Consider the following 15919-nt stretch of genomic DNA (forward strand, 5'->3'; position numbering starts at 1 on the left):
TGTTCTAGTCCTTGACGGGTTGCCATGCGATCAAGAACTCGAAGCCTCTTGCCAAGCGGCGGATACATGCATGGTTGTCGTATCTCTTTTACACTTTCGTGCTGGCCTTTTGACAGGCTTCGCCGTTTCTCTGTTCTGTTGACCACAAATCTTGATGCCCGATCGAATGTATCCCACCCATCGCCTCGGAATATCGTCCTTCAACTATTCCGAATATGAGAATGATGTTTGAAGGAAACTGGGATAAGATCATTGTGATGAAAAGTCAAGCACCCAATGGTGCTAACCATTGTGCCGTAAAGACAATTCTCAACCTCCCCAAAGCAATTCCATACCGTGTCTAGACCATTTCCTCCTCTTTATTCAATATTCAACTCGAGAAAGGCTTGTAGAAGAAGGTCCGCGTCTTCAGACTCTCCGCTGTCGGATTCCTCAGAGGAGTCGTAGTCAACGTCAGGGGCCGCGTAGGGGTCGTCGTCGCGGTCGAAATCGGCTTCCTGGTTCTCAACAAGTCAGCAGGATACTCCTCAGAAGAGGCTGATCAGAGATGCTCCCCACAGTTAATCCTCCGTCTGTGTTTTGGAGTTCAGGCATGTCATAAACTTCGTAAGGGAGGTTTGCGTCCTTGCGCACCGTGATGATTCCGAGCTCGACCATCCCGTCGGACTCCTCGCCGAAGTGATTGCGACCATAAAGTCCGATGATTCGCTCTTCAATTGGGGGCTCTAGGCATATTTACTTAGTAGAATCCCTTTAAAAGTTGGCAAATAGTGCTATTGACAAAGTAGTCAACAACATACCCAGTATACATCGCTCCTCAAACAGCCCGCCACGGCAGACTGCACCCTTGGACTCGCCGTTACTCAAGCGAACCCGCAGGCCACGGAGAACCTGCGCATCGCGCGCAACCTCGAACCCCAGGATCTCCTGGTTGGGAGGAATCATAAGCTCCTGGGGGACATGCCCACGGAAGTGCTTGTTGAATTTGCCGCCCGAGCTCTTCTGGACCCTTGGGCCGCAATTGACGCGGATGCCGTCCTGGAAGCGTACGTAGACGCCCTCTAGGACGCAGGTGACACATATGTCGATTTGCTTGACGCCGACGATGGTGCCATGCTGCATGCGCTTGGTGAGGAGGGTCGCCCAGGTCCAAAATCTCTTGTCTTGCATGGATTGGACGCCTTCTTCCAGATCCTTGCACATGACCGAGCGCTTATGTAGAATGACGTCGGAACCGGGAATGCGGATGAAGCATGGGTCTTCGAACAGAGTCCAAACATCCGGGACGATCGTTTCCTTTCCATTCCTGGCGAGAACGGCGAGGCGAACTGGCTGGTCGCGGTCGAAGTTGGCCTCAATCTGCTTGAGCGAAGTTCTCGCTCCAAACAAAGGGTTCGTCAATGACGGAGGCTCGCTCGGCTCGCCGTTCCAGAGGATGCAGAAAATGCCGACTGGGGAGGACATCTTCAGCTGAAGTTCATGATTACCCTCCTCGTCGGTACCCTCATCAAGAAAGATAGCCGGCTTGGCGAAGCGGGCCACAAATTCATCGACGGGGAATGGCCTATCGCTGGGGAGCCTGAAATGCGGAAGATAGGTAAAGGCTAGGGCGTTCTTGAGATCCCAGGTGGCTTCGTTCACGGTCTCACCGTCTATCACGACGGAGCCCTCCTCGCCACTCTCATGATTTGGCGCTGTTCGCGCGACGAAGTTCCGAGGCCAGTGCTGAGCGCAAGCACCTCTCATGATACCGGTCATGTGAGAAGCACCGAATGCGTGGCCCAACTGGTGGAGGAAGTCTGCCTGGCCAATGGAACATATTTCCCACATGGCGCCGGTCGTGGTGTTGGCGATGGAGACAGTTCCATCTTGGGGATGGCCAGGGTCAACCAGGAAGGGTGTGATGTCCTCGACGTTTCGCGGCCATGAGTACGCCAAGTGGCTGCCAAAGACGCACAGGGAAGTTCCGGTGGCGTTGTGGGAGCCCATTGCGGCGTGCCCAAGCACAAAACTGGCATCATGGTCATAGGTGGAGTCAAGGATCAGCCCTGCCACGATAGGCCTCGCTGAAGCTAGGAAAATACCTTGGCCAGAGGCCTGCAAGGCCTCCTCGAACCAGGCATGCAGCCTTGCCTTGTTCCTTGCTAACACATTGTCCTGCGAGATCTTCGCGTTTCGAATGTCTTTGGTAGTGTGTGTGGACTTCAAGATGTGGATCTTCGCGGTCGACCGCGCTGCTCCAGCTTCCCACAGCCTTGCATCCCTCAATGCGTGGCTGAACCTCGCGCTGGTGGTATCCACTCCCCACTGTTCATCTAGGCGGAAGGATCGGCGACCGAGGCCCTTCATGCGCATGTCCTCTGCGATCATTGCTTGCCACATATAGGCTAGCATGCGGAACCTACTCATGGCGGAATCGAGTGATGCGTTGGCGGCGAAATTGGGGTAGGCATTATTTGGCTCGTAGTCGATTGATAGAGGCGAGTCATCTGCGACCATTACGGCCAGATGAAGTGGCGGCTGCTGCATGAGGGGCAAATAGGTGAGGTTCAGAATGGATTTTTCAGTACTGCGGCCGTTTGGTTGTACGACGAGGGTATTGAAACCAGGGGAAAGCATAGCGATGATTTTCGTATGCCCTTCTGCAACAGGCCAAGTCTGAGTCGGGTATAGTTCATCCCCGCTGGGCGACTTGTGCTCGATTGTCACCGTGGCCGGCGCGTTGGCGACAGGCGTGTAGCGTGCCTTGATAATTAGGCATCGCTATGAATCAAGTGTTAGAAGAGACAATTGAATTGAAATTGGAGCAAATACCTGATAAATGACCTCGCCCTCCTCGACGTTCTCGAAGAGGAGGATCGGAGCGGAGGTGGTTTGCGAAGTTGACTCCATGGCGAGAGATGACGTGGAAGGTAAACAAATGAGAGGACTGATACGCACAACAAGCCAGACATCAGCAAAGATGGACTTGAGATATTTAGACGGCAATAACCAAGGGGCTGAAGAGTTGATGGCTTGTCAACTTCGGAGCTGATAGGTGGGAAAGCAGCAAGGAAAGACTCCTTGGGAGAATTTATTAGAGATATAGCAAAATCGATCGGCGCTTCGATGTGAATATAATTGCAGCTAATAATTGTCTTTCAGACGGATTAACAAGCTATGTCACCGCACATACAAATAGGATGACAAACATCATCTATAGAAGTAATGAGGTACATCCTACCGTTTCTACAGGTATGTAGGTCCACTACTAAGATCACCAATTCACTTCGCCGTCTCTTTTCGAGAGCCCGCATCCAAAGTAGCTTGCCAAATTCGTACTGAAGACGAAGGGCGTTGGCCAACGGGAAAGAGCATATCCATAAATTGTTCAAATTGTCAGCAGCAAGGCTGGCAATTGTTTGGCAGGATGGTCGATGACGGCGTTATTGCCACGCAGGGGCAGCGAGCCCAGTCCTCTGTTCCTTGGTCTATCAGGTACAAAGTTCTCGTGCTGCTGACAACACAGCCCTGAAGACCTTTGCGTATGGATCCCGGAGCACTTGGCATTGGATCTATAACCGAATCATTACTTATATTTAGCGAGTATCTAAGATAGAAGGGGCAAGTCATCGCGGAACGTGCTGCTGACCAACTTACAAGTGCTTTTGAGGCAGTCTTTTCCAATGAGTGTTATCTATTTCGAGAAGCCTCTTATACCTGGAGATAATGTGTAGCGGAGGACTGTGTTAACAATGATGCTGAACAACATGAAAGAAACCTGTGAAACTGCATGTTCTGTTTCTATGGCAGTGTTGTTCTGTCAAAAGCTCCAGTGAAAGATACAGGCAAGGTCCGTGATGCTTCAAGTCTACTGCTGTATGGTTTCGCTGGACAATGGCACTTCCATGGAATTCGAATAAATGTACCTAACTATGTTTTTATTTCAGACGTCTGAAGCGTTGTCAGATCTCTTGCTGTCAGTCTCGTAGGTCACTCAACTTCGTTCTTTTGTTCAAGCCCTTGAATTTATGGAATCATTTATTTGTTTGTTCTCAGGAATCGATCAAGTTGAAATGACTTTTATCAAAGTATTTTGCTTCCCGGCCAGATTATGGCCATCTACCTGTGCTTTGGAAGACAGAAGAGAGAAAAGGAGGAGGGCTAGAGCGAGGCAGTGAGGCATGGGCAGGAGTGATGACCTGGCGCTGACACTGATGAGTAATGTTGCTAGACATGGTCCTGGTGTGCCTAAATCTAGGGTTTGCAGAGCCACGGATCTTAGGACATGAGAGGAGGACGGAGCGAAAGGGCTGCGGCTGCGGCTCGGAAGATGGCGCGGTCCAATTCCATGTGGGCTATATCAGCAGCCTGGTCGTAGACTATTCTGTACCTCTGATGCCTCGCGACGACTCGAATCCAGACTAGGTTGGCTGGTCTTCAGGCTCGTCATTGGCGTTGTCATCATTGCACTTCCTCCATTCTCTACCCTGTAGTCACTGGCACTGACGCTCCTGTGAGAGAACATTCGCGTCAGTGATCTTGTTTTGATGGAACAGATGGGCAATGCTTGACTGACGTGCACCATCTTCTCTCTGGGTAGGCTGGGAGGATGGTTGGGTGAAGGTCGAGCCGTGGAGAAATATGACTCGCTCCTACACAGTGAAGTAGTATTACTTAGCCTCTTGCAGCAGTTTTGTATAGCACCTATCACTTACGTTCGCCATTTTCTCCAGAGTGAAGCCTTTGTCCAGCTGTTCCAGAACGATGTCTTGTAGAAGGCCTGCGAAACAACCTCTCTAGGCTGGAGTCTTCATATAGGGCGAATGAACCAGTGCTCCGGAGAGGGCGCACAATGACCAGCTGAAGCGAATTTTACCCTCCCTGTATGCCACAAAAGAAGTCCATGCTGTGATTACAATGAATGGCGGGCTGTGACTACTCCAAATAAATCCGAGAGACTTGAGCTTGTACAGCCTGACCGTCCATAATTCCAGCCACATAAGCGTCTCCGACGATGTTGCAACATTGATGTACGTCGTGACAAGGCACAGGCTTACTCTGTTCAATCGTCTCTCGCGGCAAAAGTTTCTCAAACACCGCAGCCTGGCGGCGCACCTTAGAAACATCTCTCAGGAGGAACGGCACATTGCTACCCGCAATCACCGCAACGTGGTCTCCCACGGCAGTATCCTTGGGCCCGACACCCAAGCGCCTTTGATCCGTGACAAACAGAGTCCTCCCCGCCGTCATCATCTGCATCGCATAGAAGAACTGGTTCCTTGTGCGGTTTGACGCCTCGGGCCTGACAGGGTAGAAAGTTCTCTTGCCTTTGACAGTCATCCTACTCATCCGTCGATTAAGACCAACAACTCCCTCGGTGAACGCCTTGAACAATTGCTCATCTTCTGGTTGTGCCCGTCGGTAGGTGCCTTCGCTACTGGCCCCCAAGGCGTACATCATGTCGCCGCACAGAAGACGCCAAAACGCGTCGGAATATCCACCTTCGATCCAATCCGTATAAGACATTATAGACTCATCTTCGCTGAGATGATGTTCACCCAAAGAGGCTTTGTGTAGAATCTTGAAGCTCTTGCGGGCCTGAAGTTCCCAATGCGAAACTGTTGTCTGGAATCTGGAGTATCCGTCCTCTGGGGCTGACGAAGATTGGAAGACCTCCATTACCCGATCGACCCAAATGCCCGACACCAAAAGCAAAGGGGTCGGCATAGAAGTGTGGTGCATCCCTGCCACAGGCGCCATTCCTTTTGACGCATTATACAACTGTAGGAGCTCCAATCTTTGCCACTCGTGCTTTCCAGGTGTAGTGCTCCAGTCAGGCACCCAGGTCCCCATGTCCTCACTCGTGTTTGGCTTCGCTGACGTGAGCAACTCGAGGCTCTCGGTAGACTTTATGATCCTCTTGGCGACTTCCGAGTACACCTGGTGGGTGGCCTTGTCGTAATTTGGAGTGAGAAAGTGGTCTTTGAGTAGGCCGAGAAACGCAAAGACCTTGTCTCGCCGATCCGTCGCGTGTCTGCTGCGGAACCGGACGAGGGTCTGAAGGGGCGAGAGATACTTCCCTTGACTCAAAGCGCGTCTTGGAGACTCAATTTGCAAGATGAGGCCGCATAGTTCCGGGAGAGGGTCTCCTGTCGATCCGGACACGTTGAAACGCCTGACTTGAGCAAGGTCATGGCCCAGGCGGCTCTCCATGAAGAAGCGCGCCGCGTCACTGAACATTTCCCAGCTGGCACTAAGATGTCCATAATGCACTGTGGCTTTGCTGGCATAAACACACTCTTGTACAACCCATGTCCTCTTCCACTGCCAGCCAGTAATTAGCAAGTATCACATTGATCTCAGGATGGGTGCAGCTTACCCAAGCCCTGTCAATCATCTCCCAAACCGCAGTCCAGAGCCCATCGACCCACTGTCTGAACTCCGGTGAATCAACCGATGACTCGTGAAACGGAATCTGCGATGCGGGCACCCGCCGGCTGAGAAGATTGATCAGGCAGAATATGCCGTATGCGTGGCCCAGATCCAAAAATTTGAAGATATTGCCTCCTCTCAGGTACTCACTAAAAGAGTCCCGATACGCTGTGACGAGCTCGACTTCATTATCCTCTCCCCAGTGGTAGTACACTTGAAATTTGCCACCCTCCTGCAGACCAGTCGAGGACGGCTCACCGAGCCAAATCAGCACCTCGGAGGCAAGACTGAATATCTCCTGCATCAAAGCCACTTGCTGCGTCCGCTCGCTTGTGCTCGACTGGTCGATACACAGGTAGTCGATCCAGATGGCGACGGGCTCCTGGAACTTCTGTCGGAGTCTGACGAGCGCGATAAACAGATTCTTCGGAACAGCGATTTGTATATTGTTGCACAAGATGCCGATTTTACCAGGGGGTGCCTTCTGTAGCGTTTGGGGCTCCTGCCAAGCATATGAGAGCGCATAGTACGGCCATGATATACTAGAGTCGACGTCGGGCAAGGTGACGACCCGGAGCTCACACTCGACTGGGGAAGATAGCGGCAAGGACCCGCCCGCGTGAAGAGTCAGGAGACGTATGCTTCTCTTGTGCGGGAGTGTAGTCCCCTGGTATAACTCGCGAGACATTAGTCTCGCGCCTCCACATGAGAATTCAGACTTCGACAACCTATTTGAGAACAAGAGATAAAGCTTTTGACCCATGATAAGCCATGACTGCAGCAAGACGAGGTCAGACGTCAGCTGCTTACGTGAGGAGCAGCAGGGGTTAGGGTTACAGACATTCAGGACCGCTGCAGTGATGATGGAAGTTCTCCTCGCGGAAAGTAGATACACCACATGGTGATCGACTGGACTTGGCTCTGATGATTCGAGGCCAAGTAAGCCATGCAAGTATTAGCTCGAGACTGATCACAGACTACCAACAGAGAGTGACACGGGCGGCAAGTGTCCGACGTAGTACGAGTGGAACAGGGGTATTCAAAGATGGTAGCAGGCATATAAGGTGGTAACTTGGAAATGAAGCATTTATCGTTTATAATTCCATTCCCTGCTCCTCAAGTTTGATATGATATCACCGCTTTGGATGAATCAGTTCTCGCATATCTTGTGGTCCTTGAGACTGTCTTGTACGCCACTTTGTTTCTTTCAAGGACTTAAAAGGACCCGTTGTTATCTAATCAGCTGTCTACCTAGAAGTTTTTCTTCTAAAGGTCTAGGAGCTCTGGCCAGTTTGGCAGCCAGACTGATGTTATTGCTGCTGTTGTAGCTGAAAGGGTGCGTGGTGCGACACCGCTTAGTTTGTGGGTGGAATGCTTCATTCTTGTATCCAGACCAATGTTTATGATCAGTACGGCTCGATCAGATTTGACCTCCCCTTTAAAGACATGGCTGCTCACAATGCTGAGCACACACTGGATCGGACTGCGAAGCCATTCACCTTGATACTTTGTGCATGAGGCCATGCGTGATCCCTTTGGACCAAAGATTGGGTCGTTGTCTGCGGGAAGCAAGACTGTGCCGGTAGCAGACGCGGTTGCCGTGGATGGGGGAGAGACAGAGTCAGAGACAGAGTCAGAGACAGAGTCAGAGACAGAGTCAGAGTCGGAGTTAGACTCATCATCGTCAACAGGCACTGGCGGTGCTGCGACAGCGCCCCAGGTCGCGGGCTAGAATGCACCGCTGTTGGCCTTGATGCTGTACGCAGGGGCGTAGGAAGAACGAGGACCGAGTGAGGCTGCTACGATGGGCCTGTACGGGCGATAGGTGGGGCGCAAGGCTCTCAAGCCTGCTGTGAGAGGGCCGCTGCCGCTGCAGGCAGGAAAAGTGGGCTAGGGCTCCATTGTTAGGAGGCAAACAATACAGAGGTGTTCAGAATGATTGCACTCACCAAACATTCATGCCTGTCTCTGTCTCTGTTTCAGTGCCAGTGAAATTCGAACCAGACAGTCTTGACCCGTTGATATGGATTGCCTCAGCAGTCCGTAGGTCAGAAATCATTAGGTTTCGATCCCTAAGCCCAGCCCTTTGGCCGGCGCCTCGCGGGTTTTGTCTAGCAAGATGGGAATCATAGCTACTGGCAATGCCCCCGACCTCTGTGCTTTTGCTGTCCAGGTAGAGGTCAGAATAAAGACTTTCCAAACAATTGGGATTGCAATACGCGCAGAGCCGCGTTGATCCGGCTGTCATCTCTTTGTGTGCAACAGGCTAAGAACGCTGGAAATGGAAGGCAGGGCCATAGTAAATGTAGGATGGAAGGAGGAAGCATTGTTCAGAAAAAGACAGAAAAGTGTCGCTTACTTACATGATAGGGTTCATGACAATAACAAGGCAGTCGACCTCCTAGTCGCCTCTGCAGGCGATAATGTATTCGAGGAACGTGGTCGTGTTCATCGCCTTTGTCGAGTGGTCCCTTTATTGGCTGGTTCAGATCCTCCGTGATGGCCAAGTCCCGGCAGAGAGATGGAGAATTGACATTTACCTACATCGGTGTTGCTGAATGTCATCCACAACTGGATAGGAGTTGCTGCTGGAGTAAGGAACGGCTTGAGGAATGCACATGTAGCTGCCGGGGGAAGGCGGCAGCGAGAAGTGATGAGCGACGAATGCTGGGACTACGCTGCGGCTGGTAGCAGTGTGGGTGCGTTTTGCGCATGACGAGGTCCAGGTTGAGATCCAAGTAATCTCTTAGAGGGCAATCGCTGGGGAAAGTAGCTGCAGGAGGAAGACAGCAGCAAGTGGGGGAGCGTAGTGGATTGAGGAAGGTAGTAACTGAATGTGAAATGAATAGAAGGTTGGTGTGGATGATGCGAAGCGCAGCAGTTGGGCACTGGCAGGCTGACCAGAGTCAGATTTAAATATAAAGTGCTGACTGCGGGGTAGATTTTGCTTGTCTATTCAATCTGTAAACAATGTAGTGTGCGAGTGTTTGGCTGATGCCAGGCGCTGGGACGAAACCAGAACAACGAGGAAGAAAAGCAGCTAGCTTTCACACTGAGTCACCTACATTGGCGCCAAACCTGGTATGGAATAGAAAGAATGCCTACGGTATTTGCAGGAAAACAGGGCGGAGCATTCGCAGATCAGAGCCCAGGGCTGCACTGATGTGCAGATTTATGACCTCAAGCTGGATTTGATTTCCTATTGGCATTGTGTGCGCCACAAACATCAAGAACTACTCCTTGCCCTAGTATTGTCCTGAAAAACACACCAGCCCAGATGCTGCTTGTGACATGCTCAGACGGCAGGCCGAGTCCCCTTTGCCGCTCCTTTGGGGTTAGATATCGATGCCAGCGCATACATCCAGAGTCCGTAGGCCCAGACCACGTGCCCCTTGGTCAATTGAGTTTCATCTGCAAGGGAATGCTTGATTCGCCGATGCTCCCCAGAGAAAATAAAAAAAGTGTTCCAGTGGGAATATTAATTTTCTTTACCCTGACATTAACACCTTATTCTAGGGATGTAACTGGTGAGCATGGCCAACGATCATAATGACATTAATTGCTCTCCAATATGGTGAACAAAGCATGCTAGATTGCATCTCTGGGGAAAGCTGCGTAAGGTATGTAGAGTGCTCCTCAAGCGTGTCGAGTCTATCTCTAACGATGCCATGAGCATTGAAGGTTGGTCTACAGAATATAATTACACAGAATCTTGACAAGTAGTCCATAGATCTCTTGGAACGCCCCTTCCTATCTATTTAACACTCCAGACTTATTTGAGCCTTCCCACCTTGACAAAAGTCCTCCTGCTACCATGTTGTTGACTGTTCAAAGTGCCACAGGAGACTTGCCTGGAAGGGTGTACCGAGTGGACACTTCTAGACACGAATGTCCGAAAACACAAGACCGCACTGAATGAGAGCTTGAGACTAAAAAGCCAACGGCGAGTGTCCAGGGACGTCCCAACAAGACTGCGGGATATTCAATGTTGAAATCTGCGCGGATACGCAGTCGGAACCTCTCCAGGGAACCGTGTAGTACCTTGATCTCAATGTAGCGTGCGTTCGGTTCCAATACCTGCCATGAGAGCATCCATTGCAAGGAGTCAGACTGCTCCTTGAATGGCGACACATGAAGTGGTTTCTGTCATTCACGGCCGTATTTTAAAGCCACCGGATCGGGAGGCAAGATCTTGGCTGTATTTTCAGAAGTCGAATGTCGGATAAGCCAAGAAAGAGGAACCTTCGTTAATGCCGGGCTTCGTCCGAATGTTCCTCCCAGGCCACGGTAGGAAGCTCGTCTGGGCCTCGGTAAGGTTGGCGGACTCTTTACGCTGACCTGCAAGGTGGGAGCAGCTGCCTAATGAATAGGGTTGGAATTGGGTTTGAACACAAGTGAGACAAGGAAGCTCCTCTGAGCCCCATTGAGTGTGATGGACTCCTTGGAGGCGGCTCATCCTGCGATGCCTCGTTAAATCAAGAGTTGATCTTTTGAATTAGTAAGGCTAGGAAGCTGGTCTGAGCCTCAATGAGGCTGTTTGGAAGCTGCAATGATGGGAATTGTTGGTCGTTTATCTCATCTATTCTTTTCTTCCACTAACAGAGCTGTCTGCAGGCGTGGAGAGTCGTTTTCGAATAGAGCCAAAGAGGCTCATTGGGCCCTTCTCGCGCTCGTCGTCAGCAGCCATTGTAGCGCCCTGTAGATCACTTGTCTTGTCAGATTTGTCTGCACGTCTTCATCTCCTCTTTCATGAATGCGCTTGGTCGCGAACTAACCTAGTGGCCACCGACCTCCCACACATTATTCCAGCATTGAAATTCTCAAACACCTTAAAGGGTGGGATCGTAACTTAATAAGTCCTGAAGATAGGCTATCTGCCACTCATCTCTGGCGCAATCGCGGAGGTGACAATCTGGGTGCCGGCTTTCTCTCCGTCGCTAGCCTCGGTTGTATTGCCAATGGCGACGCGTGCCTCACCACAGCGGTATTCACCACTGTGCCGCTGAGACTCTGTACGGTCCAGCTGCTTGGGCTCATCAAGAGATTTGAGAACCTCTTGTATCTTCACAGCTTCTTCCTCCTTTCGAAGTATTCCGTCTAGACTGGGGTGGAACAGAGATGGAGCTGGGTTGGGAGGTGCTCCAAGGGATGAGGCGGAACATAGAAGACTTGGAGAGCCAATGTATCGCTCTGCTTGGCGCGAAAATGGCTTGCTAGCAGCACCCGTTGATCTGCTGAGCTTGGTGGGAGGGAGCGCGGAGGATTTGGGCTCAGGCGGGAAGCCTGAATGTCGTGTCCATCGTACTCGCCAAGGAGAGCGTGAAATTCTCACTGGGAAGAGGAGAGGGTTTATGTTCGGGGGATTGGAGCTAGGAGGCCAGAACCTAGTCACCCTTCCTTGTATCAATTATCTTGAAGGACTATTACATGGGGACAGACTGGTTCTTAGAAGTGGCTACTTACAAGTCATTACGTAAGGTCCATATGTCTCGGCCAAAGCTGTCCTCCGGCCGATGGCCATGCCCAACGCTCTCTATTCTCTGGTATGCTTCTGATCAAGCTGTGAAGGCCCTTTCGGAATGCTAGACACTGTGATCTCTTGGTTGTGAGGAATTTGATCAAGCAGGCGTTTAATGTCGGAGTTGTCGTACCGGCTCGAATTGTTGTGAGTAGCGCCGTCCGTGCTGCGTTGTTCGTCTGACCAAGCATCTCAGATGAACACACTGTAGCAAAATGGTCAGGTCAGCGGATAATTATCTGTGCCCTTGTCGATCTAGTTGTCGAGGTGACGGGTTCCCCAGGGACGTTCCGAGTTCGGGCAGACACAATGCGATAGCATTGATGGGGAAGTACAGTCTACATCTTGATTTCAGCATTGTCATCAAACGACGGCCTTGAAATTTCCCATTTGCCCGTGGATGACATACCTCTCCAGACCAGTCATAGAAGGGCATCTGGCCCTCCTTGCGCTCGTAGTTAGGTGCATGTTCGTTGCGGCCAATACATTGATCGATTGCGGTAGCTTGGCGAGGCTAGCAGCCTGGATTATTGTGATGTCTCCATCCTCATCATCGCTCGTGGACTCGGGATTAAAAACGGATTTCTGTGGCATCACAACTGGCATCAATGACTTGGTCGAGTTAAACTTCTGTCATATCAGAGATACTTTTGGAGGATACATACCTGGAGCATACAAAACGAACTGAGTGATTACTTGCGTGCAGAGAGCACGCTCTCCGGTGTAGACACGGCCTCCGAGGTCGTAGTCCAGGAACGGGTCGTCCGCTTGTCCGCCCACCACAACAATTGAAGTGGTCAATCGACGAAGGTAGGCTCACTCACTTTGCAGAAGACGGCATTCCATCCACCGGCGATGGTAACCACCTCCATTCGCCTGACTCGAAGCTTGCAAGGACGACGGATCTGTGTGATTTGTCTCAGGGTCACCAGCTTTCTCTCCAATGCTGGCGATATTGCAACCTCAGTGTGCTGATTCGGCTCCGCCTCCCTCGGCTGCAATGACGAACTCTGCGATACAAAGCCACCTTGACACTGGAGAGGCATGGTCAATCTAGTGCGGCGAAGAGACCATGGAACGGAGCTGTAAGAATGTATACAAGGCCAACGGGATAGGGCTTGCGGAGTTGGACATTGATACTTTGGTGACAGGGAAGGGAGTAGTCAAGGAACGGTTGGACGAGTCTTGCAATACTTAGATTAGTTCACTCTTGACTGAAAACAGCAAGTCTCGTGAGCTAAGTCGTTGGTGTCGATGATGGCCTCAACTGTCGAAGTTGTACGCGGTGCCTTGAAAACTGAAGTCGGCGAGCAGGGTGATGATTTAGTGGCATCGGTGCCTAGAAAGAGCCTGAGAAGTTTAAAAAACGCGAAAACGGTTGTCTTTGCCCATTCCTTCTTCCGAGGGAAGGTGAAAACTCGACAGTGACAAGAATTCGGGTAGTTGGGTCGTCCACCGGAGGTTGAATGGAGTAGGTTTGTTGTAGAGTTTCGCGGCGGGAGGAAGATAGACGCAAAAGTATGAGGATATTCAAAGAGGGTATCCTTACCTACTTAAATCGAAGAAGTATCTGACAAACTGTTTGTGTGTAGTGGCTGGATTCCGTGGGCTTCCGTGGGTCTCCGTAAGAAGTAGAATGTGTCCCGAGTCCACAGGTTTGGCAGGATGGGATCGCGACAAAAGTTGCTGGCCGGGATGCATTGTTGACCGCACTTAACTTTGAATTCTCCCGCCTAGAATCACTTGTGTCAGAAATTTCCAAGGACTGCTCAATCTTTGACTGGACCTCTCCGGCAGACGGACACCCCCTGAACGCTGAACCGAGCTGCCCTGCTGAGCTCCTGCTCGTCCGTTCCGAGCTAGTCGCAGACCTGCAATTAGCCGCAGCGGAGTGTTTTCGCTGAGCTCGATTCCTTGCTATCGACACTGCATTGATTCTTCTTGCCTAGACCTTCCGTCAAACATGACACGACTGATCGTATAACGCGTTACTGAAACGCCGTCGACAGAACATGGTAGGCGCTCGCACTGACGGCACAGCCATTAGGCAGCAAGAACCTTCGTATTCCCTCCCAGGCTTTTCCAAACTCTTGCTAACTGATAGAGATACCTTCGAACAACCAGCTTCCCCCTTGAAATCGACCCTGGAGTCCCGACCGTATACGATAGCTGAGAAGAACTATTGCCCACACCGAAGCCGCCCAGGAGCATGCAAAACGCCTAGCGCCATGCAGGAATTCGCCCGAATCAAGCTCGCCAATTCCCCGAAGACAAGCGTATTCCCCACGGAGCACATGAATAGGAAGGGGTGGAAAGAGATATAGCTGGTGCCAGCCGTTTAGCGTATCACAATACAAGGCCAGGAAGTTAGAAGATGATGTCAACAATGGACGACAAACATCAAGCATGGAGATCACGCCCACGTGGCTCAGGCGAGAGGCATTTCGGGACCAATGCTGAAAGAGGAGGGACAGGTCGCAGTGAATATATACTAAGGGGAAGTCGTTCTATAAAGAGATCCAAAAGTGCCGGGGCCGGGGCCGGGGTTAGGCCCGGGAGGACTATAGGTCCCGGAAGCCTGCACGACTCGGACTCCGAGGGCCAGACAACGATATGGACACCACGAGTGCAGCCCTGTGCTACAAATCCCTCTCTTCGATTCTTCCTCTGCTATATTTAGTCACCATCTTGCTCGTCCGCGACTGTCCATCTCTGTGCCCCCGACCTCAGCTCTTTGCTTGCCTTCGTATCCGGTGCATGGGCTACCACCCAGGGTCCATTTAAGATCACAGCACAGGTGGGCTGAGAAGCACATGGGATCGCTCGGGTCTTGCTACAATACATTCTGTCAAGCCCGTTGTTATCACTGGAGGTCACATTCAAGAATGGGAAAAAGCATACACCAGACCTGACTTGGCAGAATCTCGCATGGTAGAATGTGTATTCCTTGCCGAACTCTTTGTCACCATTGGCTGATCTAGCTGCTACTCAATGACGGCACAAGGGTACCTTGTCTCCTACGCAAACATGTTCCATGGTCTTGCTTGGAGTGGAGAAAGTGGACAGAGGACATCCTCGAATGCCATGAGCTGTGCAATTCTCAGGCCCTCTTCCACGCCATACTCGTCTTTCAAGCCCTCCACAATGCTCTGAACGTTAGGAAGCTGCTTGATTGCCATGATCCAGCCCTGGGAGATCTGCTTTCCAACCATATGAGATCTAACGTGATAGCCTCTTTCACCGTTGAACTCTTCCAAGCAGCTGTCCATTTCCCAGTCGACATTGACAGCGCTGGTCGGGAGATGGTCAACATTTGCGCGATTTACCCATCATACCGTCATCTTCACGTTCTCGTACGCCGGACGTGAACTGGAGGTGTTCTTGACTGGCGTGGGGATCATGTTGTGAGCTCTTCCTCTGCATGATCCGTTTGCCGGTTTAGCACCGCCCCAAAAAGCTGAAGCCTCTGCCTGCGGTAGAGGATAGGTATTCACTATCGCATACATTCCAGTTCTCTGGAAGGAGGCTTGCGAATGGAAGTAGACTTCCGTCCGAATCGAAATTCTTGTCGCTACTGGACAGGCTCGTAGCTGCAGACTATTTTTCGCATGAATGCACCGCCAGGGCCTGGTCTGCACCTGTCTTTGGTGCCTTGATAGGCTCTGATAGTAACTCAGGGGTTTCTGCCTTGCGCTTACCACCTACAGCCTGACCTTGTGGGTCAAGACTGCTTTGGCAGATGATATTGGACCTCCTCCGCAGCGTGTTCACCCACAGTCTTAAGACGCCGAACGCTTCCTGCTCCTTGCCGAGCAGGGAGGCCAAGATGCCCTGGAAGCGGGCCAGATCTATGAGGAGCTTGGTATATGCGTCCTTGAGACTGGATTCTCTGTAGGCCAGTCGATGATGTCGAATGATTCTGTGTTCCATCGGAAGGCAGTGGCTATAACACTCGAGGTGCATGTCTCGGATGTTGGTCTGGAGGAG

The 15919-nt window shown here is 51.4% G+C and overlaps 4 protein-coding genes across 4 annotated transcripts; all 4 read right to left on the reverse strand.

Annotated features, from left to right (window-relative positions):
- Positions 1–359: 359 nt before the first annotated feature.
- J7T55_015485 (zinc metalloproteinase) lies at positions 360–2892 on the reverse strand (the record flags this gene model as incomplete). Its single annotated transcript, XM_053139725.1, has 4 exons — positions 360–497; positions 604–725; positions 801–2763; positions 2815–2892. The coding sequence occupies 4 exons, from the start codon at positions 2890–2892 to the stop codon at positions 360–362; spliced, it is 2301 nt and encodes a 766-aa protein (XP_052997210.1).
- Positions 2893–4260: 1368 nt separating this feature from the next.
- Positions 4261–7257, reverse strand: J7T55_015486 (uncharacterized protein; the record flags this gene model as incomplete). The annotated part of the gene is made up of 6 exons (XM_053139726.1): positions 4261–4403; positions 4490–4634; positions 4698–4762; positions 5040–6306; positions 6362–7081; positions 7225–7257. 6 exons carry the CDS (start codon positions 7255–7257, stop codon positions 4261–4263), a joined length of 2373 nt encoding a protein of 790 aa, XP_052997211.1.
- Positions 7258–8142: 885 nt separating this feature from the next.
- J7T55_015487 (uncharacterized protein) lies at positions 8143–8791 on the reverse strand (the record flags this gene model as incomplete). Its single annotated transcript, XM_053139727.1, has 3 exons — positions 8143–8284; positions 8364–8579; positions 8778–8791. The coding sequence occupies 3 exons, from the start codon at positions 8789–8791 to the stop codon at positions 8143–8145; spliced, it is 372 nt and encodes a 123-aa protein (XP_052997212.1).
- A 1827-nt stretch (positions 8792–10618) lies between these two features.
- Positions 10619–12978, reverse strand: J7T55_015488 (rna drb0094 family; the record flags this gene model as incomplete). Its single annotated transcript, XM_053139728.1, has 8 exons — positions 10619–10747; positions 11015–11110; positions 11324–11697; positions 11878–11947; positions 12066–12137; positions 12342–12436; positions 12598–12699; positions 12753–12978. The coding sequence occupies 8 exons, from the start codon at positions 12976–12978 to the stop codon at positions 10619–10621; spliced, it is 1164 nt and encodes a 387-aa protein (XP_052997213.1).
- Positions 12979–15919: the final 2941 nt, after the last annotated feature.

The sequence above is a fragment of the Diaporthe amygdali genome (genome assembly GCF_026229845.1).
Source record: "Diaporthe amygdali strain CAA958 chromosome Unknown NODE_5_length_1802954_cov_64_987939, whole genome shotgun sequence".
Taxonomy (NCBI): domain Eukaryota; kingdom Fungi; phylum Ascomycota; class Sordariomycetes; order Diaporthales; family Diaporthaceae; genus Diaporthe; species Diaporthe amygdali.